Here is a 23,907-nt window from a genome sequence, read left to right as displayed (position 1 = left end):
AAGCGCGTCAGAGACGCGCATACGAGCTAGAAAATCGGTTGGCTACAAAAACCCTAGCAGGTGCAAATGTGGAATTTCTTTTTTTGTCGCGGTGCGTGGCGAACGGGGAGCGCGGTCGCCAGATCAAATGAACGCCACGGACGCGCTCGCCGAGTTTCGCCACATAAAGCGCGGCCTTTTTTTTTCTGGCGCTCTCTGTCCCACCCCCTTTCCATTTGGGCATGTCCACCGTATCTGCTACGCCTTCCAAACAGATGGCCGCAGGCCTTGCCAAGATTGATATGAGCTCGCCCACCAAGGCGAAGCAGGCGCCGAAGCACCTCGTCAAGGAGGAGGACGAGGCGCAGACCGAGTCGCCCAGCGATGACCTGTACGGCAAGTTTGTTGGTGAAGTGGACCTGCCGGAAGAAGAGGAGCCTCTTTTGAAGGAAGACCCTGGCCGTTTTGTGCTCTTCCCGATTCGCTACCACGAGATCTGGCAGATGTACAAGAAGGCCGAGGCGTCGTTCTGGACCGCCGAGGAGATTGACCTGTCGAACGACCTGAATGACTGGGACAACCGCATGACGGACGGTGAGCGTCACTTTGTGAGCCATGTGCTGGCCTTTTTCGCTGCGTCGGATGGTATTGTGAACGAGAATCTCGTGGAGCGCTTCAGCACCGAGGTCCAGGCGACCGAGGCTCGCTGCTTTTACGGTTTCCAGATCATGATTGAGAACATCCACTCGGAGACGTATTCGCTCCTGATTGACACGTACATCCGCGAGCCCGAGCAGCGCGCCTTCCTGTTCAACGCCATTGAGACGATTCCTGTTGTGAAGAAGAAGGCCGAGTGGGCGCTTCGCTGGATCTCGGACAAGCGTGCCTCGTTCTCGGAGCGCCTTGTGGCTTTTGCGGCCGTAGAGGGCATCTTCTTCTCGGGCTCGTTCGCCTCGATCTTCTGGCTCAAGAAGCGTGGTCTCATGCCCGGTCTGTCGTTCTCGAACGAGCTTATTTCGCGTGACGAGGGTCTGCACACCGACTTTGCGTGTCTGCTGTTCAGCCACCTGAAGAAGCGCTCGCACCCCGACACGGTGAACCGCATTATCACGGAGGCTGTGGCCATTGAGCAGGACTTTTTGTCGGATGCCCTGCCCGTCTCGCTCATTGGTATGAATGCGCGCCTGATGTGCCAGTACATTGAATTTGTGGCGGACCGCCTGCTGGTGGCGCTGGGCTGCCCGAAGCACTACCACTCGACGAACCCCTTTGACTTTATGGAGAATATTTCGCTGCAAGGCAAGTCGAACTTTTTCGAGCGCCGCGTGGGCGACTATGCCAAGGCCGGTGTGGCGCACGACGACGACTGCGCGAATGCCCAGAGCAACCACACGTTCAGCCTCTCGGAAGACTTTTAAGCCCCGTAGTATATCCCCTGTAATGACGACGCATGCTCCTTTCTGTTCACGTGACCCATGTGTGGATACGCGTCCGCTGCTGGCGCGTGGCTGTTTTCCGCACTGTCATGTCGCAGCGGCGCATGACGCTGGCGTCGATTGACACCAACAAGGGTGCGGTGCCGCCGCGCACGTCGAAGGGATCTATGCCGCCGCCGCCTGCTGGGAGTGTTCGTGGCAGCCGGCCGTCTCTGGCGCTGCGCCGCTCGAGCGTGGCGCTGGGTGGGGGTGACGTGCGGTCGCGGATGAGTTTGGCGCCAGGGCAGCGGCGTTCGGTCGGGATGGGCCGCGTATCGCTGGCGCCGGGTGCTGTGCCGCCGCTGTCGATGCCGGTGCTGAAGGATAGTCGACTGCGCAGCAAGAATGCGCGCTCGGCGATGGAGGCGAACCTGACGCAGTTCCTGGAGGAGACGGGCTTTACGATGGCGGGGTGGTCCTCCAAATTTGTGCATGAGCCGACGCAGTCGGCGTTCGTCCACATGTTCAAGCATATTTACCAGGTGTGCGTGGACCCTGACTACCAGATGGGGGCGGATGGCAAAAAGTTTGAGGAGGAAGTGATGCTGCTTATGAAGGAGATTCGGTACCCGTTTGTGGACGACCTGACGAAGACGAAGCTCACTGCGGCGGGCAGCCAGCAGAACTGGCCGGCGTGCCTTGCGCTACTGGACTGGATTGTGCACCTTGGCGTGGCTGTGGGGCCCTCGCGCAGTGGTCCGATGGGGCGGGACGATGAAAATGAGCTGCATGCGCTGTTTTTCCCGTACTTGTGGAAGTGCTACGAAAAGTTTTGGGAGAATTATGACACGTACCCTGATGAGCTCGCGGATCTGGCGCGCAGCTTTGAGCACAAGAACGAGGCGCTCGCGGCGTCCGTCCAGGCCCTCGAGGCGGAGAAGGACGAGATGGAGGCTGAGTTGCGAGCGCTGACCGACAAGCCGTCGCCGCTGGAGCGCGAAGAGCACGAGAACCAAGTGCTGCAAGGCGATCTCGCCAAGTTTGTCAAGTACCACCACGAGGTGCTCGTGCCGAAGCTGGACAAGAGCCGACGCACGATCCAGCGGCTGCACGCTGCATGGGACGAGTATTCGTCCGAGCTGCGGGACAAGCAGCAGGAACGTGAGCGCCGCCAGAAGCTTGTCGACACGCAGGACGTGTCGTCGGAGGAGTTTGAGCGGCTCGTATCGGAGCGCGAGTGGCTTGCGCGGCAGCTGGAGGAGCTCCGTGTCCAGAACCGCGAGGCGATGGAGCAGTGCTGGAGCCTGGAAATGGCGCTGAGCAAGCGCCAAGCGGATGTGGAGAAGCGGCTCCAGGTCTTTCACACTGGGCAGCAGCGCATCCACCTGCTGCCTCTGTCGCTGCCGAACGGCGTGGAGCTGTCGGAGCTGGAGCTTGTGCCGGCGCACCCGACGACGATGCTGGCGCCGGGTGTGACGATGGAGGCGGTGCGAGCCAAGATCGAGACGATGCGCGCTGCGGAGGTCGACTCGTTCCGGCGGCTCTCGGACGAGCGTGTGGCCCTCCAGGAGGCCGTCGACGAGCTTCTTGAGCGTCTGGAACGCACGCGGCGCAGCACACGGAGCCTGGAGATGCGCCACGAGTCGCTGCGCGAGCAGATTGACGAGATGGGGCGCATTTCGAGTGCGGAAGAGGACGAGTCAGGCGCCGAGTACATGCGGCAGGAGCATCTCGTCAACAGCATGGAGCATGCGAGCTCGATGGCCCTGCAGCAGGCCGACACGCGGGTCAAGGCCCTGCAGCTGCAGCTGCAAGAGGCGCTCGAGTCGACGGCCGACGAGCGCGCTGCGATGCACGAGGAGATCTGCCGCGCGCTGCACACCCTCCTCGATCTCAAGGTGCGCGTCGGCAAGGGCCTCGATGCCGTCACCTCGGCGGTGCACGGGGTCATGCGGGCCTAGCCACATAGGACATAGGTTCTCCACTTCCACCATGTCGTCTGGCATTGGGAATCTGACGACGCTCATTCAGCGCCTCGAGGCGGCCGCTTCGCGCCTCGAGGATATTGTGATTGCGCAGACGGGTGAGCCGGAGAAGAGCGAGAAGTCCGAGGCGGAGCCGGTGGCGCCGGCTGCGTCGTCGCCGGCGCTGGAGGCGTGGGCCGCCGACGTGGGGCCCGCCGTCCGTGCGTACGAGGACGCGAGTGCGGCGATCGGCCCCCTCGTGCGCGAGCATGCCGAGCTGGTGCGACGTGCGATGGACGAGGTACAGCATGTGATCGAGGCGGCGACCGTGTGCCGCAAGCCGGAGCAGGACGCCCTGCCCGCGTTCTTCGAGCCGCTCCAAGCTGCTGTCAAGAGCGTCGTCGACTTTCGCGATGCGCACCGCGGCGACACGGCCCTCTTTTCCCACTTTTCTACCGTCAGTGAGGGCGTGCCGGCCCTCGCCTGGGTCGCCGTCGAGCCGACGCCCGGGCCGTACATCGGCGATATGAAGGACAGCGCGCAGTTCTATGCGAATCGCATCATCAAGGAGTACAAAGGCTCCGACGAGGCCCACGTAGCCTGGGCGCGCTCGTTCATCGCGGTGCTCGACGCCATGCGCACGTATGTCATGGCGCACCACCGCACGGGTCTGGCGTGGCAGGCGCATGGTCAGGATCTAAGTGTGTACCGCAAAGCCTCGGCCTCGTCCGCCTCGGCACCGCCGGCACCGCCACCCGCGCCACCTGCGCCACCTGCGCCACCTGCGCCACCTGCGCCACCTGCGCCACCTGCGCCGCCCGCGCCTGCTGCGCCCGCGCCTGTGCCGCCGAGCGTGGGCGGCATGGACGCCGTGTTCCAAGACATCAATCAGGGCGAGGGCATCACGCGGTCGCTGCGCAAGGTCGACAGGAGCGAGATGACGCACAAGAACCCAGCCTTGCGTGCGCCACAGGCGGCGCCGGCTGCGCCCGCCGCGTCCGCCTCGACGGCGGCACCTGTGGCGTCGAAGCGCCATGCGCCCCACAAGGCCCTCGACGGCAACAAGTGGGCCGTCGAGCACTTTGCGCACGACGCGCACATCGTCGTGGATGGCACGGACATTGGCCACACGGTCCACATCTTTGACTGCGACCACTGCGTGATTCACATCCGCGGCAAGGTCAATGCCGTGTCGATGCTCTCCTGCACCAAGACGAGCGTCGTGATCGACTCGCTCGTGTCGTCACTCGAAGTGACGCACTGCCACTCCTTCGCCGCACAGGTCATGGGCTACACACCGACCGTGCTGATCGACAGCTGCGACAGTGGCCAAGTGTACCTGTCCGAGCAGGGCCTCCAGACGGACGTGATCACGGCCAAGAGCAGTGCGCTCAACGTCAGCGTGCCCGCCGCCAGTGGCGAGCCGGGCGTGCTCGAGGAAATCGCGCTGCCCGAGCAGCTCAAACACACGCTCACTCGCTCCGGCCCACGGACCGTGGCGCACAGCGAGGTCGTCCACCATGCAGGCTAAATAGACTTGCCTCCACTGCTTACCACGACGCGCCATGAAGCGCCGAGCGAGCGACGACGTGTGTGGCCACGTAGCCAGCGCGTCGCTGCAGCCTCCTTCGGCCTCGCAGGATGTGTGCAAGGACGAGTGCATGTGGTGCTTTGACTCACAGGACACGCCCACCGGCGTCGCTGTGTGCATGCACTGCTTCCTCGCCGGGTGCCTTGCCCAAGCGCATGCGGGCCGGCACTGCGAGCAGACGGGGCATGCACTGGCGCTCTGGCTGCGGCGCACGCCCAAGCCCGCTGCGCCGATCACGCGCCTAGCCGTCGTCGATGTGCCGGACGACGAGCGGTACGACTATGAGCGGCGCATCGTGTGCATGGCATGCGACACGAAGCACGGCCGCGAGCTCCGCGACGTGCCTGCGCCCATCCAGGCCGTCGCTACGGCGATCGTGCATGCGACGTCCCACGCCCACAAGGCCGAGGTGCATGCATGGGAAGAGGACATCGTGCCGTGTGCGCACACTCAGGCTTTGGAGCAGGACGCGGTGGCGGCGCCGTCGCTCGGCGGCGATGCGTCGTGTGCGCGCTGCGAGCTCACGTCGAACTTGTGGATGTGCCTGCAATGCGGGCACCTCGGCTGTGGCCGCGCGCAGTTTGGCGGCGTCGCCGGGCACAGTCACGCACTCGCACACTATGAACAGACAGGGCATCCCTGCAGCGTGAAGCAAGGCACCATCACGCCCGAGGGCAGTGGCGACGTGTACTGCTACGCATGCAACGACGCACGCATCGATCCAGCGCTTGACGTGCACTTGCGCGCGCTGGGCGTGCCTGTCGCCACGCTGAGCAAGACGGAAAAGAGCAGCACGGAGCTGCAGCTCGAGCAGAACATCCAGTTCGATTTTCGCATGGTCGACGACGAAGGCCATGCCATGCGCCCCGCGTATGGCCCAGGCCACACGGGCATCCAGAACCTCGGCAACAGCTGCTACCTCGCCTCCATCATCCAGGCCGTCTGGTCGATCCCGGCGTTCCGTGAGCGGTACGGCCACGATGCGGGCGCCTGTGCGTCGCCGTGGGACCTCGAGTGCCAGCTGCGCAAGCTCACGGATGGACTCGGCTCAGGGCGGTACGCGGAAGGCGACGCGCCGCGCGGCATCCGCCCCGCGATGCTCAAGGCATGCCTCGGACGTGGGCATCCCGAGTTTGCGAGTATGCGGCAGCAGGACGCCGAGGAGTTTCTGCAGCACCTCGTCACGGTCCTGCGGCGCGAGTCGCATCCCGAGGGCGATCCGACGCGCGTGTTTGGGTACGTCCTCGAGCACCGCTTGCAGTGCACGGCATGCCGCCGCGTGCGGTACACGGAAGAGGCCGTCGACGTCGGCGTAGGACTCCCTGTGCCGGTGCGCGGCACGGACGGCCACTACGAGGACGTGTCGCTCCGCGAGAGCTTCGACGCCCTCGTCGCGCCCGACACAATCCAGTATACATGCCCATCGTGCGCGCGCTCCGTCACAGCGACGAAGCAGACGCGCTTTGCGACGCTGCCGGACGTGCTCGTCGTCCAAGCCCAGCGCTTCCAGCTCGTGAACTGGGTGCCCCAAAAAATGCCCGTGCGCTTCCAAGTGCCGCTCACCGAGTCGCTGGACATGAGCACGTACCTCGGACACGGCCAGCGCGACGACGAAGAGGCGCTGCCTGACGAAGGCCACGTCGCCGTCGATCCTGAGGCTATGGCCACGCTATCGAGTCTCGGGTTCGCCGACGCGCAAGTGCAGCAGGCGTGGCACGCCACCGGGGGCGACTTGGAGGCCAGCGCTCATTGGCTCCTCGAGCATGGCGCCAGCGTCGATGAGGGCGCGACACCACTCCAAGCGCTCCAAGACATGGGCTTTTCTCACGCACAGTCCCGCAAGGCCCTCCGGCTGCACGGCGACGTCGAAGCGGCCGTCGCATGGCTGTTTGACAACCCAGACGACCCCGGCGACGACGACACCGCCGAGCCCACACCGACGCAGCGCCTCGGCACGCGCTCGCCCACGACGTACCAGCTCATGAGCTTCGTCACGCACCGCGGGCCATCCGTGCACAGCGGCCACTATGTCGCGCATGTGCGTGACGACACAGGATGGGTGTTTTACAACGACGACAAGGTCGTGCACGCGCCGATGCATGGCACGTCGTCCAGCGTGTCCGCCCTGAGCGACATGGCGTACCTGTACTTTTTCCGACGTACACCCTAGACGAGCACCCGCCGGATCTGCTCCACGCCACCCGGCAAAGGCATATGCGTCACAGGACACCTGTGCCACTTGTCGACATAGTCTGTCGCACATGCATAGCAACACGCATAGCCCGACGCCAAGACACTCGCATTGTGCATCGGCGCCGCGCCACACAGCGGGCAGCTATAGTGGAGCAGCACGGGCGCTGACGCGTCCTGCGCCACCTCGGCGCCCTCGTGCCGGAAGAGCACAGGCGGCGCGCGGTACGTCGGCAGCGGCGCATACACGACGCCCTGGGGGCTCGGCGGCAAGATGGCCGGCGCGCCAATACGCTTGATCGCGTCGCCATCACTGTCGCCACGGCGCCGGCGGTTCTGTGGGCTGTACCACCACTCGAGAAATTTAAAGACAAAGATGGCGGCGGGCAGTGCGTACTTGAGCGCGTCCAGCACACGCGCTGTGCCTTTGCACGCAACGAGGTACGCGAACAGACATGGATACCGCGTGAAGGGGGGCAGGCGCTGCGCTGAGGCGCCGACACGCAACGGCGCCTCGTTGCCCATCGCCCGGCGCACGTCGACACGCATCGCCGCGAGCCATGGGCGCCAGTACGGCGTGCGTCCAAACAGGTAGCGGATGTGGTAGGCGAGCATCCACAGCTGGAAGGCCACTTGGGCATACGGATACCCGCGGCGCACAAGAGAGATCCACTGTCGACGACGGCGCTCCTCGAGCGTTTCTCGCCGAGCTGGATGAGGCTCGTCGTCGTCGTCGTCGTCTCCCCACAAGTCGTCTCCATCGACGACCGCACCGCCGCCCATGCGCTCCCAGTAGTCTGTGACCTTGGCCTCGAGGTACGGCAGACCCACGAGGAAAAAGACCGACCAGTTCACGTCGCGGTCGCGCAGCTGCCGCGCTGCTTGCAGCTTGTTCGGCGGCACACTCGCGTCGAGGCGCTGCGTCGATACAGCTGGACGGCGTCGCCGACGCAAGCCATAAAAGTGCTCTGTGAACGATGCGTTCCATGTACGCAAGTAGTGCCGCTCTACAGCGAGCATAAGCACCATGTACAGCTCGTCAAATCGGTGCACAATGCGGAGCAAATACCGTGGATGGCGCTGCGCTAGGACAGTGAGGACGTACCGAATCGCCGGCTTGAGCAAGTCCGACAGCTGCTCCTGCGCGATCAGCTCAAAGAACGACGGACGAAACGGATCGGCCGTCGTGCTATTCGACGAGGTCGGGTCAATATTCGCCAACACATCCATCGTGGGCCCAGACCGGCGGTGAGAGCGCCACGCCAAGTGGAGTGCCTTGTCTCCACGTCCATGGCAGGCAGCCGCTTTGCGTACGTGCGCGACTTTGAGCTCTCGGATGTCGTGGTGCCGCACACGTACATGCTCGTGCGCATCGACGGCACGGGCTTCCACAGGTAGGCTGGATGCACTGACGCAAGATTTTCACAGCGACACGCGTTCTCGAAGCCCAATGATGCCCAGGCACTCGAGCTCATGAATGAGGCGGCGCGGCAGGTCATGCACGCCTTCAAAGGACACATAACGCTAGCGTTTGGCGAGAGCGATGAGTACAGGTATGTTGCTCGTTCTGACGCAGTTTCCTGATCGACAAGTACTCGACGCTCTACAATCGGCGGCAGAGCAAACTCGTGACGCACATCGTCTCGCTCTTTACGTCTGCCTACGTATTTCACTGGAGCCAGTACATGTCTGCGCCCCTCGGCGAACCGCCGTCGTTTGACGGACGACTCGTCGTGTATCCCGGCACCCAGGAGATCCGCGACTACTTTGCGTGGCGCCAGGCTGACACCCACATCAACAACCTGTACAACACCATCTTCTGGGCCCTAGTTCTCCAGGGCCAAAAAACCGAACGTGAAGCGCACGACCTCCTCAAGGGCACCGTGTCGTCCGAAAAGCACGAGATGCTCTTCCAGCAATTTGGCATCAATTACGATAAACTCCCCGCATTTTTCCGCAAGGGAACCACACTCGTCTGGGCGCCTGTGCCGGATCCACGCCGGACCAAGCCACGGACCAAGCTGTGCACCCTGCATGTCGACATCATCGGCGACGCATTTTGGCATGCGCCACCGGACACAGCGTCACCTGGGATAGAGGGAGTGACATCTACTTGCTTCTACGAGCACCCAGAGCGATTGTGTGGTGTGGGATTGGGTCATGCTGTACTCACCACAAAACCATGACCCCGGTATTTTGGAATCCATAGAACTAAAGTACAGGGCACGGATCATGCCTTTTTCAGGCCAAAGAGACCCCTGCCGCCTTTACGTCCCTTGGCCGCCGCTGAGCCCGGCACGGGATGAGTCCTGGTACCGCTAGCCATAAAAGTGGCGCCCTGTGTCTGGGCCACCGCTGCGCGGGGCTGCGCTGTGGCTGGTCTTGGCGTGTGCTGCGACGCAGGCGTCGATGCCTGCAGCGGCTTGTCAGATAGCGTCGCTCGCGCAGCGGCGCGTACGATTTCTTCATCAATGAGATTGAGCGCAGCAAAAATCACGATCCACTCAACCATGTCTTCGTTACCCTCACCAAGGGTATGCCACACAGCCTGCTGCTCCGGCGTACGACCAGTAATCGTGACACGTGTGCCTGACCCACCACCGCTCGAAGCCGTCGCATTTTTCTGGATGCGCCCAAATTCAATCCGTTTGGGCGGAAGCTGATGACCCCCATATGTGAAGTAGAACATGGTCCACCACGTATCATTTGGATTCGGCTTCGAAATCTGGAATAGGGGCTGATCATGCCCAGGCATGTCCGGGTTCGGCAACGTCAATTTGTATACAGGCGCGTTGATACCCGTGTTGATGATGGTCCATCTCAAGTTGCGCGACGCCTCGCAATACACATTGCGCTCGGTCGTGGGAGGCGCGGGCGGACCGCCGAGACGGCGCGAGCCTGGTGGAGGAATGGCCTTGGCCACACATAGCTCACCCATCATCGACGGCGTAAGCAGGTACGACTCATTGTTGTAGTTCGTGTGCACGTACGAATACAAAATATGTTGCGGCTGGCCAAATGGCGTGACAATCAGCGTAGGAAGATGGTAAGCCACCAGTGGGTGATTCGGCGACGTGTATATAGCATACGACGCTGACATTAGGCAGATCTGTCAAGCACAATGATCGTGGAGCACAGTCGTAGCAGGGCCAGAGCCACCGCCGTTCGCCGAGTGGCCCATGGGCACAGATTGTTGATACACGTGAGGTACGCGGTATGACATAATCATTACGCCTATCGAGCGTGTAGCCCCTTCCACAGGGCGCTATGGCGTACGTGGGGCGTATTTCCTCGTGTATTCTGCCGCCGTTTGGCGAAAGGCAACAGGGTCCCTTTGATACTGATCAGCTGAGTCGTTAGTACGGCGCACCCATACGCACCAATGCCCGCTGAAAGCGCATCCTCTGGGTTAGGCTCTTCTAGTAGCTGTAGAATCGTTTGAAGAACTGTGGTGTGAACATCACGTATACGTACTCGCCGAGACCTTGGTAGATGGTTTCCATGCATCCGACTTGATCAGACTGATACACATTGCGCCCATCTCATCAACGTTGGGATGGTACATGCGGCACTGAAAGTGCACGTTAGGTCCCTTAAATGGGTAGTCGACGGGGAACTCGAATCTCACCTGCTGTTAATGCTTCAGGTACGCACTGGGAAATGTCCACCCTCATACGGCGTGCCTGCCTGAATTATGAGCCACATGCGCACATACAGGCTCTCATTAGCATCTCAGGCACGTACACCTAGTAATACAGCATCCCACGTATACAAATGACCCCTGGGTGTATGAGCCAACATATCCACAACGTACTCATGAGCCTCTAACAGAACTGTCTCGTAAGCTTTCAGGTACACGTACGAAGACCTGGCAACGGTGTATCCTTGAGTTCTTTCAGCTCCTATATATGAGATCTTCGACTCCCGCATACCTTGGTCAATCGTCGCGATCCAGACATGGTCGTTGGCAAAAAGGCACACAAGGCCTGGATGTGGAGATAGTCTATTATTTTGGGTATATGTTACAAGTAGGGAAGAAGTGACGCACGGCGAGAACGGTGGCCCAGCATCTGAGAGCGGCTTGCTTCGCGCGCTACGTCAAGACGCTGGACCTTTCTACGTACACGCGATGAGTTGATCTCGTCAGCATGACCAAGAAAGTCGATCTCGTCGTCCTCCTCCTGTGCGAAGTCAGCGCATCTCGGCAAAATGTCGGTGTGCCTTCGTCGGCGCTTAAGCGGCGCGATATTTTCTTTTTCACGTATAGACCTGTGCATCGTGGGTCTGCTACTTTCAGGAGATACCCATGCATCCACAATGTCGTCGTAAATATATGCCCCCGCTTGGCTACTGGTGAGCAATGCGCGGTTTTCCGCATCGGCCTGGTACATTGACAACCTCCTAAAGAATTCGTCCGAGCACGGCATATCAGACGCGGTCATCCACTGAGAACATACAGCAAGGGCTTGAGCCTCTGGTAGCGCCATATTGTGCCACTGCATTTCCTTGGCAATTAGCATGAATGTATGCCCCAAATCCAGTCCTTCGTTACTCAGCGCCTTCAGCGGTGAGCTATCTGGCGAGTCAATAATAGACTGCAGTGCCACATCCTGTTGCGCATTGTAAAGTTGACGTATCAATTCCAGCAGCTCTTTATGTTTGTTGTGCCCAGACATCTGTTTACAGTAACGACACTCTGGATCCTGAAGAAGCTGCATCGTAGAAATTGTGCCATGGTACGTTCCAATGCGGATGATCGCAAGAATAGCCAGTTCTATAGCGACCACCACTAGCTGCTCATGTCCATGAAGTGCAAAATCACTCACACATTGCGTCATTTCGAGAATGTAGGTATCAAGCTTTTGCCTTTCAGCAAAAGAAGTATGCGACTTACTTTGGTGCCAACAGGCCCCGACACGCGTGGCCAGTTCCCTTGACAACGTATCATAAAGATAAGGTACTGGCACTTGTTGAATTGTGTCCGTCGATATATCCTCAAGAGGGCGAAGAACACCGCACATAATGTGACGGGTACCCTTTACAATGTCTGTGGATAGGTCACGGGGGCTGTTAACGTCATCTGAAAATAAGCCTTGGACATCAGGATGGAGCCAGCAAAAGACACCACGCGGGTGGTTATCTAAAAACTTGACCATTTGTCCTTGCATCCACTGCTGAACAGATGGATCGAGTCGATGCACGGGAATGCGATATTGTTCCATGTCCCATGGACCCTCGGATTGGAATGCATAAGCAACCCATTGAGTCAGAACCGACTCAGCCTCACAGTAGGCTTGACTTTGTACTAAAAAGTTTAGCACATCTGGATAGAATGAGCTGCGACAAAGCAAATCGAGACGGGCGCTTTTCTCTGCGACAAATCGAAATGCAATACCAGGTAGTACCAGCAAGGAATAATACGCAGGGATTTGACAAACAAAGTCATAGAAAAGCGACTCGGTATCTTTTGTGTCATGCGAAAATTCTGGCAACAGAATCTGACCCACTGCCAGGTGAATACAACGACCCGTAAGCGAATCGGTGCTTCGGGGACCACCACTGATCATCCAACAATGGCGACATAGACGTTTGATGAAAAGGACAAGGGTATCAATACGGGGCCTGTGCAAGTCAGTCGAATGGAGCACCCATCCATCTCGATGTGTATCGTGCAACAGTCTCTGGATTAGTTTCAACACTACTAGGAACTCGTCCGCATGAGCGGTCATCGAATGGTGACAACGCGAGTCGCACGCGAGAACAACCAGGTGTATCGAAATCACATGTAACAAAAAGGGGAGAAAAAATATTTTGCGTAATATAATTACGAATATTGAGCTGCATTTGTTTCGAAATTTAACATTTAAAAGTCTACAAAGAATAAATTATTCATTTGAAAATATTTAATTTATTTTTCCAAGTTTAATATAAATCCATGCGTACGTATGCAGTTTTAATTCAAATATTAGTTACATGTACTCATTAATTTGTATTAACCAAATAAGTTTTAATATAATCATTGAAATTAATTATAAATTCAGAATTTCAAGACAATATTATTATAGATTTAAATATATTAACTAATCAATTTTTCTACTAGTTTTAAATTATTTCTTTCGCATTCAACTGTGAAAGTCCCCATATCGACTAGTCACGTGCGTGACCAAGATGTGGGATGTGCGAGCTTTGACAAGTGCCCATTTTATTTCTGATCACGGGCAGTGTTGGGCGACGACTTGCTCTATTTCTCGCTATTACTGTTGTGAATTAGTGGTGACCCTGTCCTGACACCGACTTTGGCAGTGGATCTCTTGGGAGTGTGCTTATGTTGTTTAGCCTCTATCGTGGTCTTGCAGCTTTGCTGCTTGCACCTGATGGTCAACAGATTCCAGTGACTACAATCCAGAATGTTTTGCACCTGCAACGTGCATCTGCCACACCCGGCAGCAAACAGTTTCTCACTGTTGGTGAAGAATTGGCTGTGGTTCAGCGACTACAGCAGCATTTGAATCATGTGCGTGCAGGGTACGATACCATCTATGGCCAGGGCGGCACGGACGGATTCGGAGCGTTAGATGCATGTCAGTCTACTTGGGATCTCAAGACGTTCCAGGCAAATTTACGGCGAGGCGTTGAGCAAATTGTCAAGACGGTTCTACGAAGTAGCTTGAACTACATCAATCTGCCTCAAATGGGCGAGCCATTACAACTTGATCACACATCGCGCACGCCATCGATGTACATGGTCCAATCGGATACGATCAACCGCATGACCCAAGTACTTGAGGATGCCTACTTCACGATTGTTAATGAGCTATCCAAGTCAGAAACACTGCCACCCGGCGCGAGTAAGGCCATGCATGCGCCCCCTGCTCGATTCCCCACTGGCCCGCCAGCAAATATGGATCGCCCAGGACCCAGGGGTGTGCCTGCATTTTCCGATGTTTATCCTCTCCGGACAGACAGTGATGCATCGCACTTCTTAAGCTCTCCGAACGAGTCAGGTGCATCGCAGAACGATGCCGTGCAGCGAACGATGATGCTGACCGAGGCCCTGAAGCCCAACAAGGTGCTGACTCGAGTAGACTCCAAGTCAGGACTGCGATGGACCAAGACCATATCGCGGCGCAAGTCAAAAAAGACACTAAAGCGTTCAATCTCGAATCCCTACCTTGTGACTACGACGCAGAATCTCGACAATGCCATTGATCTCGGCAATCTGCCATCAAACCACGTGCCGTACGAGAACACGGTACCCAACCGCTTACGCTCTCTTTCTTCCAGCACCCAGGCCGCCCCTGACCGCAGCGAGTCGCTCTCCGCAAGCCAGCTAAATGATCCTGCGTATCTACGTATCCCCGGCTATCTACGCTCGCCATCGCACGAGCACAATCGATACGACGAAGGTCTGTATCTGGGCCGTAATGCGGCCGCTGGTGGCAGTAGTCCATTGTTGCCGGGTCATACGTCACAAAACTCGCGCTACAACGCTTTGACGGCACCAGAAACCGCTGCGCGCACTCCTGATGAGGCTATAGGCGCGCGGTCGCAGCTACCTGGGCCAAGCATTCCCGCATCATCATCGGCGATACCGGCCTATACGGCTTTGGCGCCACCGATTTGTGCAACAGACTATCTCGGTCATACCACGAAGTCTTCTGCGCCAGTGCCGGCAGTATCTACTGCCAAAACTTCCACTTCCAGTCCCGCATCGCCTTTGGCCCCTTCTACGGAGACATCCACATCGCCGTCTCTGAGCTTAGCGCCCATGGCTTCTCCTCGCATCCACACCGCATCGCCACCCCGCGTCACTGCCCCGATCGTTACGTCTTTCCCTGACATTGACTCGCGCACGAAGCCTCTCCCTGACATCAAAAGTAAGCCCCAAAATGTCAGTCCACTTTCCATGCCTGAGACCTCGCCCAAGACTCCACCTATGTTTGCGTCTCGTGGCACGTCAGACGTCAAGGCGCGACCTGCGAGCAAAATATCTGTGCTTGCGACGCCCACCGGCTCGCTGGCTCCGAATATGATCCACACGCCGTCGTCCCATACGCGCGATTCGGTTCACAGCGCCATGTTCACGGCTGAAGGACCGGAAGACGACTCTGTGGCATCTGAGTTTGGGCACATGAGCTTATCTTCGAAGGTGGTCCCAGCCCAGACAGCGGCACCGCCCAGCAGTACGTCACGCATGTCGACTGTATCGACATACCTGCGCAATCCTGGCAACAGCGACGTCATAACGTTTCCATCCGCTGCTGAAGACTCTACTGAGATGGACTTTTCCATGCCTGGGCAGTTCTTCGATGCGGCACCACCGCCCGTACCACCTGTGCCGGAGGAGCATGCGTTGCCCAGGACTACGCCATCCAAGTCGCATACCGAGAGTGTTTACGACATGTACGCTACAGACGTGCATGACAACGATGATACCGGTGACGAGAGTCGTCAAAAAGCGAACTCGGACAACTTTAAGAACGAAGTGTACATGGGTCAGCGACCGGTTACGGGCTATGGATTCCCTGATGCCAAGTCCAGAATACGCAGTACGCGGATTGGAAGTACTAGCAACCCGATCTGGCAGGTTGTCGCCGGCCTCAATGACCGCTCGAGCCTACTCAGTGAGGTGGATACATCGGTCAACAATAAGCGCACAAGTGACGTCAGTGTTGTGTCACGGCTTCCCGAATCGTCCTTCATGCTGTCTCAGTCCAAGGCAGCGCCAAGGTTCAGCACGAACCTTGATAAACGTGCGCTGTTTATGCAGGCTCGCTCTGCCAAGCTCGAGGACCATCCATTGGAGACGCTGTTGGGTCCATCGACGTCAGAAAAGCTTGCCAGCCGCCTCAATGAAGATGAGGTAACACTCAGCAGTGTAGGCGACCATGAGAATCACCCTCATGACGAAGACGACCATCTTGTAACTCCGCTACCTGAACCCGTGCAGGAACCCGAGCCCCCTGTCAATGGAGAGGCAGAACCAGTGATTGAGCTGAATGACCAGGGCCTACCGGTGCAGATCGTGTACTATGACGACGACGAGCTACCTGACATCATGGACCGCATCGCAAGTGGTAACAATGCTGCGCGCATCGAGTTCCGTCGCCGGAGCGCCCACCCTGGCCAGCCGAAAGAGTCGACAGACACCAAGCTGAAGGACGACGACGAGTCGAATCTGACGCGTGTGGAGCAGAGCATTCTGACCCTCTTACGACCGACGTTTTCCATTCACAATTTATAGAGGGTATGCATGCTATGATGGTTGTGCCGTATGTAGCAGGTGAGCGTCCTTGGCGGCGACATTCAGCAGTCGCTTTTCGTATGCAAAGTACGGGTCCCAAGCCTTGTTGCCCTGCTCTGGCTCCACATGGGCAGCTGCGAGACGCTGCTGCATCGTGGCGTGGATCTTGAGGGCGTCGGAAGGATGCAGTGTGCCGACAAGATGTACCAGGGCCTTGAATAGCTTCGCTTCGTGGCCTTCGTGCCCACCATCGCGCACGTACTGCACAAATTGCTGGACAGTCGCGACATGTAGCGTTACCATGGCATTGGCATCGATCGCACGCACGACGGAAAATCCGGGGCCGCGAATCATGGTCGCATTCGCCAATTGGCGCGCCAGACTCACGAGCCGCGGCTCAGTGTCCTTGTACTGAAAGTATAGCTGCATGCTGCCCTTCAATGCCTCCAAGATCGTCTCACATACGGCCCATGCACGGTCCGAATGCATTGCATCGTCCCGCATGACCTCAACAGCCTCGTGGCACATGCGATCGAAGTCTGAGTGAAAGTGCCCATAGTACGTCAGTATTGCTGCGGCGTGCTGTACGCCCAGAGCTCCCACACGCAACGCTGCGACATAGGCTGACGCGAGCATGGAAATGTGCATGTCCGTGTCGAGCAGGGCGATGCTTTTGCCTTGTGCGCGGTACAAAGGCACAAGCGTCTGCAGCTCCGTGGAAAATTGTGTGGCGCATCGTGTTTGTATCTCCTCAGGGCACAAGATCCGTAGATCGTCTCGCACGGTGAAAAAGAGGGTGTGGAGAATCAGAGCCACATGCAGTACCGTCGCCTGGACGTGTGACCCGCGCTCGAGGAACATGTGGATCATCTGCAAGACCTCGTCACGGCGTGAAACGAGCTCAGTATCATCGTCGATAGCGCGTTTCGTGCGCCACAATAGGTACAACGCCAATGACGACAATGCGTAGTGCACAAACGTCTTCTCCTGGTCGTACTGTAAGCGTCCACGCATGGCAAGAGCAAGCATGTGCTGCCAAAGCGGCTCGTCATCATCCAGCAGTGCACTGGCGTCCATCGCCTTCAGAAGCGTGTACAAACGCGCCAGACTCGCCTGCAGATTATGCACGTCGTCCTCGGAAAACACGGTCGTGTCGACTTGGCGCTGGTATAGCGTGTCTTGGAGCAGACTCAGCACCGACTCCTTCAGCGTCGCGAGTCGCGATGTAGTCGTATGCGCGGCCATGGGCGCTGTTGCAAGGAGCTGGATTGCCCGCGCGGCACGCTGCAGGAGCACGGGATGGACGTGCCGCATAAAATGCGCACACACATCGTCCCATAGCGACTCGAACGCCTCCATGTTTCGTGTTTCGTGGTACACTTCCAGACGCATGTGAGGGACCACGGCTAGGAGATCAGCTAAACGCGGTGCATCTGCCGAGTACTTCGCCAGGAGCAGGGGCAGCGCTTCGACGAGGCACAGACTCGCATCGTCCCACGCATGGCCCTCCTCATCGCCCGACACGAGACGGGTCGCTGCAGCGAGCATCTCGACGGCGGCACTCTCCTCCTCGGATGAGAGCGACATGTCGTCGCGCATAAGCACCTGGACATATGGCTTGAATGCATGCAGCGACTCATCCTGGTCCCACAACGCCTCCAAGGCGATGCTGATCCGACCCAGGCCCGGCTCAAGCACCGCGAGCGATGCCGTGGTGTCGGGCTCCGCGGGGAGCTGTGCGTCGTACTCGGACAGTCGCGCGACGAGTGCTCGGATTCGTTCGACATCATCCGGCGGCTCTAGCAAACGAAGCAGGAACGCAGCAGCCGCGTGCCGGATACGTGGCTCCCGGTCATATATGTGGACGGCCAGCGCACTACGGTCGTCGTGCTCCAGCATATCATGTTCGTTGGCCGAGGCAAGCACAGCAAAGGCCGTGCCACGGACATGCATATCTGTGTCATACAGCGCCATGTCCATCATGCGCGCTTTGTGCTCCTCGACAAATGGGGCGAGCTGTGCGGCATGCGCGGCACGAAGCACGCCGTGGACGCCCCGCAGCGCACACGCACGCACAGATGCATCGGGATCGGACAGCGCTGCACCCAAGTGCTTGTAGTAGAACGTCTGCATGTACTGCGTCGGGTACACAATCAGCCACTGGCCGAGCTGCTCCATGCAGTCGAGGCGGATGGCCGCATCAAAGTCGCGCGAGCGCGGGCCAAATACCTGTGTCACGAGGTCGTCGAGGTGCGCATCGAACGTATCGCGCTGCGTGTCGAGCTGCTCCATCTTGTGGGCGGTGTGTGCAAGTCGCGTGCGATTCGAGATCGAGCTGCTGCTCGTACGACGCGCCTCGGCGTCGCGCTGCTTGACAGCCACATCGTAGCTCTCACGCACCTGCTCAAGCTGGGCGGACAACGCTCCGATCGTCCACAGGGCCACGACGCTGGCCGTATGACGAAAAGCACGGATGGACGAGACAGACAGCCCTACGAGCCATGACTGCCACGTGTCCAACAAGTCGTCGTCCGCCAGCACCTCGGCCTCGGACGCGTCTGCCCACAGTTTCGCGATGAGTCGTGCCGCTGATTTTCGCACGCCGCTCCATGGTTTCGTGCGCGACACGATCGGATATGGTGCACGTACGTCATGCGACTGGATGCGCTCCTGCAACGCGTCCCTATGCTCCAAGTCGCGTACCTCGTCGCTAGATAGCGTAGCTGTGCATCCACACAGACGTATGACAAACGTGACAAGCTGCGTGAGCGCCTCGGCCGGTTCGCCTTGGTACAGCACGATCCAGTTTTCGGAGGCCTCTTCGATCGAGCCATCCAGCACAGCTTGGAAAAGCTCGTTGTCGCCCTGCTCGAGTAGGTCGGCATCGCTGGCGACCGCGCGTGGGGCCCTCGAACTTGGCCCCTCGTCATCTGAGTCGGGCACAGACGACAGCGACGAGTCCGAGTCGACGTCCGATACGTCGTCCGTTCTCCGCCGCTTCGAAGTGTGAGTAGGCGCGGCCCTTTTTCGTTGGCGTGGTGGCATACGGCCGTGATCGCTGAAGGCCACGCGTCGCGAACGACGCTGTGACACGCGGTGTGGAGACTTCGGCCGATGCGTGTTCTTCTCCCCACGATCCTCGTGGATGCCCATTCGCGGCCGCGGACGGTGGCCGCGGACCCCGGTCGATGAGTGCGCGCCGGGCGGCGTCATTACCAGGTACGTGGTCATGCGCAAGCCGCATCACGAAAAGGCGCTGGCGCTGCTGAAGGAGGTCGGGCATGCCGTGCAGACACTGATGCGGATGCATGGATGGACCGTGCACGTGCTGGCTGAAATGTATCCACGCAACGCGCAGCTGCTGGGCCTGAACTACAACCGCGGCGAGAAGATTTGTCTTCGCCTGCGTGAGAGCTCGGATGAATCTGCGTTTTTGACGCGCGATGCCATTCTTACGACGTACGTCTGCTTTTCTCACACCAGCATGTTGCATGAACTTGCGTACGTCTGCTGTACTGACCCAGCCACAACGTGCGTGGACCCCATGACGATGTGTTCTACCATACACTACAGGCACTCACTGACGAATATACCACGGCGCAGCGCTTGGGGTACTGGCCAGGCGCCGGCTTTCTCACACCCGGCACGCGTCTCGGCGGCCGCAGCGTGCCTTCAAATGCATGGGAGCGGCGGCAGCTTGCAGCTACGGCGGCAGTGCGCAGACAGGGCCAGACAGGCGGTGGCACACGCCTGGGAGGAGCAGCGTCGTCACGACCCCTGAACCAACTCGCAGCCGAGGCCGCCCTTCGCCGGCAGCGCGACGCTCGCACATGCGCATCTCAGCAAGACATGCAAGAGATCCTCAACAGCACTCGCGAAGCAGACGTGGTCGCCTTGGACGACAGCGACGAAGATACCCCCTCTGGTGTGGCGCGTGGCACCTACGACGACCCGATCCTGATTGAATGACGCGTCCTTTTCGGCCGAAACTTGGTCCACGCCCCACGCGCCCCGCTTCGCTTGGCGCTTCTCACCACGCCATTCCCCCCATGCTGGCTGCTCCGTTGCGTACTGCTTGCTTCTCGTCGCTGCGTGCTGCTGCGCGCGCCACGCCACGCTCCGTTCCTCGCGTAAGTGCCGCTCGCTCGTTCCAGACGTCGTCCGTGTCGAACGCGATCAAGACGCTGTACACGGCCGAGCACGAGTGGCTCAAGTACAACGACGAGACGAACGAGGGCGTGCTGGGCATCACGGACCACGCACAGAACAGCCTGGGTGACGTCGTGTACCTCGAGCTGCCTGCTGTCAAGCTCGAGGTGTCGAAGGGCGACCAGATCGGCTCGGTGGAGTCCGTCAAGGCCGCCTCCGACATCTACTCGCCCGTCAGCGGCATTGTGTCCGAGGTGAACGAGAAGCTGAACGACGAAATGACGCTCGTGAACAAGAGCCCAGAAAATGAGGGTACGTATATACACACTTACATCAGGCTGGTTCGCCAAGCTTCGCCTCACGAACCCGGCGGAAATCGACGAACTGCTGTCGGAGGAGGCGTACAAGGCCATTCTCGAGCACTAAGATAGAGGATCTAGGCAGATAACGTCCATCCCGCGCAGTCGACGCAGTCCGTCTCATGCTGCGCCTCCGGCACGGCTCCCAGCGTCGCAGCCACGGAGGACGGCACCGACCTACCTCGTAGTACGCGCTTGTCCCAGTCCTCCGAGAGCAGCTCCGACAAGACTTGCGTCATTCGGTGGCTGAGCACACCGACGGACCAGCCCAAGTACCGCACGGTATCATACACGATACTCTGGCCAATGTGGCACTTGGTCTCCAGCGCAAAGCCCGTGCGAGCACACAGCGAATGGGGGCCGACACACTGCCCTGTAGCCAGGGCATCGGCGGTGTGGTACACATGGGTCACCGGGACCAAGGCATCCGTGTTGTTTTGTTCGCTAGGCGGTAGCGGCACATGCAGTCGCTGCGCTGCCAGGCGGTCACCAGGTGACTCGAATGCCACGGCCGGCACGCCAAACGTCGCGCCCAGCAGACTCGCCATGACACCTCCGAGACTGTGGCCTGTCAGCCAAATCTGGCTGCGGGGATACATGTACGAGATGTTGTTGTACAGGTCCGTGGCCGCTGGGTAGTACAGCGAGCGCTCCATCAACGTGCGCCCGATGCACACTGCATCACAGGTCTGGTGATCACGGTAGCAGCCACACACCGGTTTCCATGACGAGGACACGCGAGCACAGCAGCAGGAAAAGAGCAAGTTGTCATTGTCCTTATCCTGCTGGGCCGTTTTGCCACCGGGCAACACACTCGCGCTCGTGCCTTTGAGCGCCACCAAAATACTCGCATTGTTCGCCGTCGCAAAAATGTGGCCTCGAAGTCCATCGACGTCCCAGCCAAACTTGCTCGACCATTGCCAGCCTGGTGCGTCGGTGATGGTCGTAGGCACATGCTCATAGTACGCCCAGCACGACATACGTGCTAGCATCTTGAGCGTGTGTCGGTCCGTGACGTCAGGCCACACGGCCTCCGTATCTTGCCATGCATCCGCTGGTATCATCGACGCCCACGCATTGTGCTGCCGCTCCTGCAAAAAGCCACGCACGTCCTTGAGACGCCGGATCGGCCGCACGACGCTGCGCACACCCGGCCGCTCGTCCTCTTTTCGGAGCCACACATGCACATACAGATACAGCGCCGCAATCAGACAGGCCCATGTCCACACAGGCCGCGCTGGCATGCAGCAATCGCTCCTACGACGTCGACGGCCAACATACCTCTCATGCGGGGCTGAGGGTCGAAGAACGCTTATGTCAGCAGTCGTAGAAGCGCGGGGCTGAGCGCGATCATGTCTTGCTGCTGTTGCCATGTGGACAAGGCTGGCTACGAGGACCATCGTGAGCGCGGCGCGTGCCGTGCCACCTATGCATGCAGCCCGTGTCCAGGTGCGCGCGCTGTCCGTATCCGGCCGTGCTCTGGCGACGGAGGACTCGCGCCCCGACTTTGATCGCGCTTTGCCACCCGGCTTTGAAAAGGTGGCGGAATCGCCCAGTGCCTTGGGGGCCATCAAGGAGCTGGCTGATGTGCTCGAAAAGAATGGACTTGACATGAGCGGCGGCGTCAAGCCGTCCATGACGCAGATGGTCAAGCTTGCGGCGAATGCCGACGTGCGCGAAAAAACAGCTAAAGGTAGGTGGTGCGACACTAACGTTAGTGGTTGATGAGATGCGCAAGGCGGGCGTCGACATGTCGCCAGAAAACCTGCAAAACCTCATGAAGGGCTTTAAGTAAAGATGCATGCCTCGTGTATACGCGCAATATATAGCTATCCTGGCAGCCCAGCGGCCCATGTGCCTGCTTGGCCTCCTGTAGGCCGTAGACGTCCATTCTGACTAAATGGGCACTTGAAGTCCAGGCACATTGGAGATGAGGCTTCTTTCCACATGCTGCATGATCTAGATCCGTCGCAGTGCCTATCAAAGACCAATGCCTCGTTGCTCGTAGGCGATGTTTCCTCTACATGAACTGGATGCAATACGCAGGCATCTTTGCATCTGCAGCCCGGTCCACATAACGAGGTGAACGAAACCAAGTCCTTCACGTATGTGTCTCATTCCATCAAAGACTTCTTTTCCCACATCGAAAAGGTGCCTGAATCATGCACGAACGCGACAGATTGGCACATATGCGTGAATCCACAGGTCCAATGGACAGTGAATACCTCCAAGTTTTCCACGGTCCACAATCACTCGCAGGTATTCAAGCCGGCTCATGGCTCTGGACCTGATGCCTTGGCTCAAGAAATTATCAACAATGTCACAAATATATATTTCAGTGCTCCATTGATGTATCTGGGGTTCCCATCTCCGCTGGATTCGGGGCTTGTTATGACACTCGATTTGATGGGGAACAAGGGAACCGTATGCATATCGAAGGTGCATGGCGGGACCGGCACGAACGTGACCAAACAATGGTCCAAGGTCCATCCCTCGGACGGCATCACGAAGCTCAGCATGGCGTGCACCATGATGTTGGAGTTTATAGAAGGACAAGAGTTTGCTCACAAGGATAACGCGGAAAGGGCACTTTTTTCTAGCCAATGGCATGTGCAAGTGCTCTTGGCGCTGTTTTTGGCACTATTTATGATCGGCTGCGCTTAGCTAGCCAGGTAGGCATGAAGAGCGCCCTGATTCCCATATCTCAGTCTTGCACGAATAACAACTGAGCTGAGCATGACGGCTTGGGATGCGAATTGCTACAGTTCTGTCCAACTTTAGAACACTACCTCGACAACCATGTCCCTTGTTATTGCGAGGGGATACACATGAAGGGTTCGAAAAGGGTTGAGGTCCAGATGCACTTACGTGACATGGACATGGACAGAAAACGCGATGTCTTTTGTCGCCAGCATATAATGATCTCAGACTCTTCTCTTCACGAGAGCTTGCGAGCGACTCCAACTACCGACATGATACTGTCCATGGAACAGCGTCGAGCTCGTGAGATATACTC

General features: G+C 58.6%; 15 protein-coding genes across 15 annotated transcripts; 9 read left to right on the top strand and 6 right to left on the bottom strand.

The window, feature by feature from the left end:
- Window positions 1-254: 254 nt before the first annotated feature.
- MRET_4369 (ribonucleoside-diphosphate reductase subunit M2) lies at window positions 255-1,397 on the top strand (the record flags this gene model as incomplete). The annotated part of the gene is made up of 1 exon (XM_027630996.1): window positions 255-1,397. The coding sequence occupies one exon, from the start codon at window positions 255-257 to the stop codon at window positions 1,395-1,397; it is 1,143 nt and encodes a 380-aa protein (XP_027486780.1).
- Window positions 1,398-1,504: 107 nt separating this feature from the next.
- On the top strand, window positions 1,505-3,355 carry MRET_4368 (kinetochore protein NDC80; the record flags this gene model as incomplete). Its single annotated transcript, XM_027630995.1, has 1 exon — window positions 1,505-3,355. One exon carries the CDS (start codon window positions 1,505-1,507, stop codon window positions 3,353-3,355), a length of 1,851 nt encoding a protein of 616 aa, XP_027486779.1.
- Window positions 3,356-3,386: 31 nt separating this feature from the next.
- On the top strand, window positions 3,387-4,889 carry MRET_4367 (adenylyl cyclase-associated protein; the record flags this gene model as incomplete). Its single annotated transcript, XM_027630994.1, has 1 exon — window positions 3,387-4,889. One exon carries the CDS (start codon window positions 3,387-3,389, stop codon window positions 4,887-4,889), a length of 1,503 nt encoding a protein of 500 aa, XP_027486798.1.
- A 34-nt stretch (window positions 4,890-4,923) lies between these two features.
- MRET_4366 (ubiquitin carboxyl-terminal hydrolase 5/13) lies at window positions 4,924-7,119 on the top strand (the record flags this gene model as incomplete). Its single annotated transcript, XM_027630993.1, has 1 exon — window positions 4,924-7,119. The coding sequence occupies one exon, from the start codon at window positions 4,924-4,926 to the stop codon at window positions 7,117-7,119; it is 2,196 nt and encodes a 731-aa protein (XP_027486778.1).
- Window positions 7,116-8,369, bottom strand: MRET_4365 (peroxin-12; the record flags this gene model as incomplete). Its single annotated transcript, XM_027630992.1, has 1 exon — window positions 7,116-8,369. The coding sequence occupies one exon, from the start codon at window positions 8,367-8,369 to the stop codon at window positions 7,116-7,118; it is 1,254 nt and encodes a 417-aa protein (XP_027486733.1).
- A 60-nt stretch (window positions 8,370-8,429) lies between these two features.
- Window positions 8,430-9,325, top strand: MRET_4364 (tRNA(His) guanylyltransferase; the record flags this gene model as incomplete). Its single annotated transcript, XM_027630991.1, has 3 exons — window positions 8,430-8,533; window positions 8,558-8,692; window positions 8,716-9,325. The coding sequence occupies 3 exons, from the start codon at window positions 8,430-8,432 to the stop codon at window positions 9,323-9,325; spliced, it is 849 nt and encodes a 282-aa protein (XP_027486732.1).
- A 44-nt stretch (window positions 9,326-9,369) lies between these two features.
- Window positions 9,370-10,239, bottom strand: MRET_4363 (uncharacterized protein; the record flags this gene model as incomplete). The annotated part of the gene is made up of 1 exon (XM_027630990.1): window positions 9,370-10,239. The coding sequence occupies one exon, from the start codon at window positions 10,237-10,239 to the stop codon at window positions 9,370-9,372; it is 870 nt and encodes a 289-aa protein (XP_027486777.1).
- A 165-nt stretch (window positions 10,240-10,404) lies between these two features.
- On the bottom strand, window positions 10,405-11,098 carry MRET_4362 (ubiquitin-conjugating enzyme E2 L3; the record flags this gene model as incomplete). The annotated part of the gene is made up of 8 exons (XM_027630989.1): window positions 10,405-10,487; window positions 10,520-10,585; window positions 10,614-10,767; window positions 10,794-10,826; window positions 10,884-10,920; window positions 10,954-10,972; window positions 11,002-11,041; window positions 11,072-11,098. The coding sequence occupies 8 exons, from the start codon at window positions 11,096-11,098 to the stop codon at window positions 10,405-10,407; spliced, it is 459 nt and encodes a 152-aa protein (XP_027486797.1).
- Window positions 11,099-11,161: 63 nt separating this feature from the next.
- Window positions 11,162-12,868, bottom strand: MRET_4361 (uncharacterized protein; the record flags this gene model as incomplete). The annotated part of the gene is made up of 1 exon (XM_027630988.1): window positions 11,162-12,868. One exon carries the CDS (start codon window positions 12,866-12,868, stop codon window positions 11,162-11,164), a length of 1,707 nt encoding a protein of 568 aa, XP_027486731.1.
- Window positions 12,869-13,464: 596 nt separating this feature from the next.
- On the top strand, window positions 13,465-16,383 carry MRET_4360 (AHNAK nucleoprotein; the record flags this gene model as incomplete). The annotated part of the gene is made up of 1 exon (XM_027630987.1): window positions 13,465-16,383. The coding sequence occupies one exon, from the start codon at window positions 13,465-13,467 to the stop codon at window positions 16,381-16,383; it is 2,919 nt and encodes a 972-aa protein (XP_027486730.1).
- Window positions 16,384-16,395: 12 nt separating this feature from the next.
- On the bottom strand, window positions 16,396-19,428 carry MRET_4359 (cohesin complex subunit SA-1/2; the record flags this gene model as incomplete). The annotated part of the gene is made up of 1 exon (XM_027630986.1): window positions 16,396-19,428. The coding sequence occupies one exon, from the start codon at window positions 19,426-19,428 to the stop codon at window positions 16,396-16,398; it is 3,033 nt and encodes a 1,010-aa protein (XP_027486725.1).
- A 184-nt stretch (window positions 19,429-19,612) lies between these two features.
- MRET_4358 (DNA-dependent metalloprotease WSS1) lies at window positions 19,613-20,352 on the top strand (the record flags this gene model as incomplete). Its single annotated transcript, XM_027630985.1, has 3 exons — window positions 19,613-19,842; window positions 19,867-19,884; window positions 19,908-20,352. 3 exons carry the CDS (start codon window positions 19,613-19,615, stop codon window positions 20,350-20,352), a joined length of 693 nt encoding a protein of 230 aa, XP_027486755.1.
- Window positions 20,353-20,432: 80 nt separating this feature from the next.
- Window positions 20,433-20,958, top strand: MRET_4357 (glycine cleavage system H protein; the record flags this gene model as incomplete). Its single annotated transcript, XM_027630984.1, has 2 exons — window positions 20,433-20,844; window positions 20,870-20,958. 2 exons carry the CDS (start codon window positions 20,433-20,435, stop codon window positions 20,956-20,958), a joined length of 501 nt encoding a protein of 166 aa, XP_027486756.1.
- Window positions 20,959-20,968: 10 nt separating this feature from the next.
- MRET_4356 (lipase) lies at window positions 20,969-22,135 on the bottom strand (the record flags this gene model as incomplete). Its single annotated transcript, XM_027630983.1, has 1 exon — window positions 20,969-22,135. One exon carries the CDS (start codon window positions 22,133-22,135, stop codon window positions 20,969-20,971), a length of 1,167 nt encoding a protein of 388 aa, XP_027486757.1.
- Window positions 22,136-22,262: 127 nt separating this feature from the next.
- Window positions 22,263-22,686, top strand: MRET_4355 (uncharacterized protein; the record flags this gene model as incomplete). Its single annotated transcript, XM_027630982.1, has 2 exons — window positions 22,263-22,584; window positions 22,610-22,686. 2 exons carry the CDS (start codon window positions 22,263-22,265, stop codon window positions 22,684-22,686), a joined length of 399 nt encoding a protein of 132 aa, XP_027486736.1.
- Between the last annotated feature and the right edge of the window lie 1,221 nt (window positions 22,687-23,907).

The sequence above is a fragment of the Malassezia restricta genome, chromosome IX, assembly GCF_003290485.1.
Source record: "Malassezia restricta chromosome IX, complete sequence".
Lineage (NCBI taxonomy): Eukaryota > Fungi > Basidiomycota > Malasseziomycetes > Malasseziales > Malasseziaceae > Malassezia > Malassezia restricta.
This window is presented reverse-complemented; position numbering and strand designations above follow the sequence as displayed.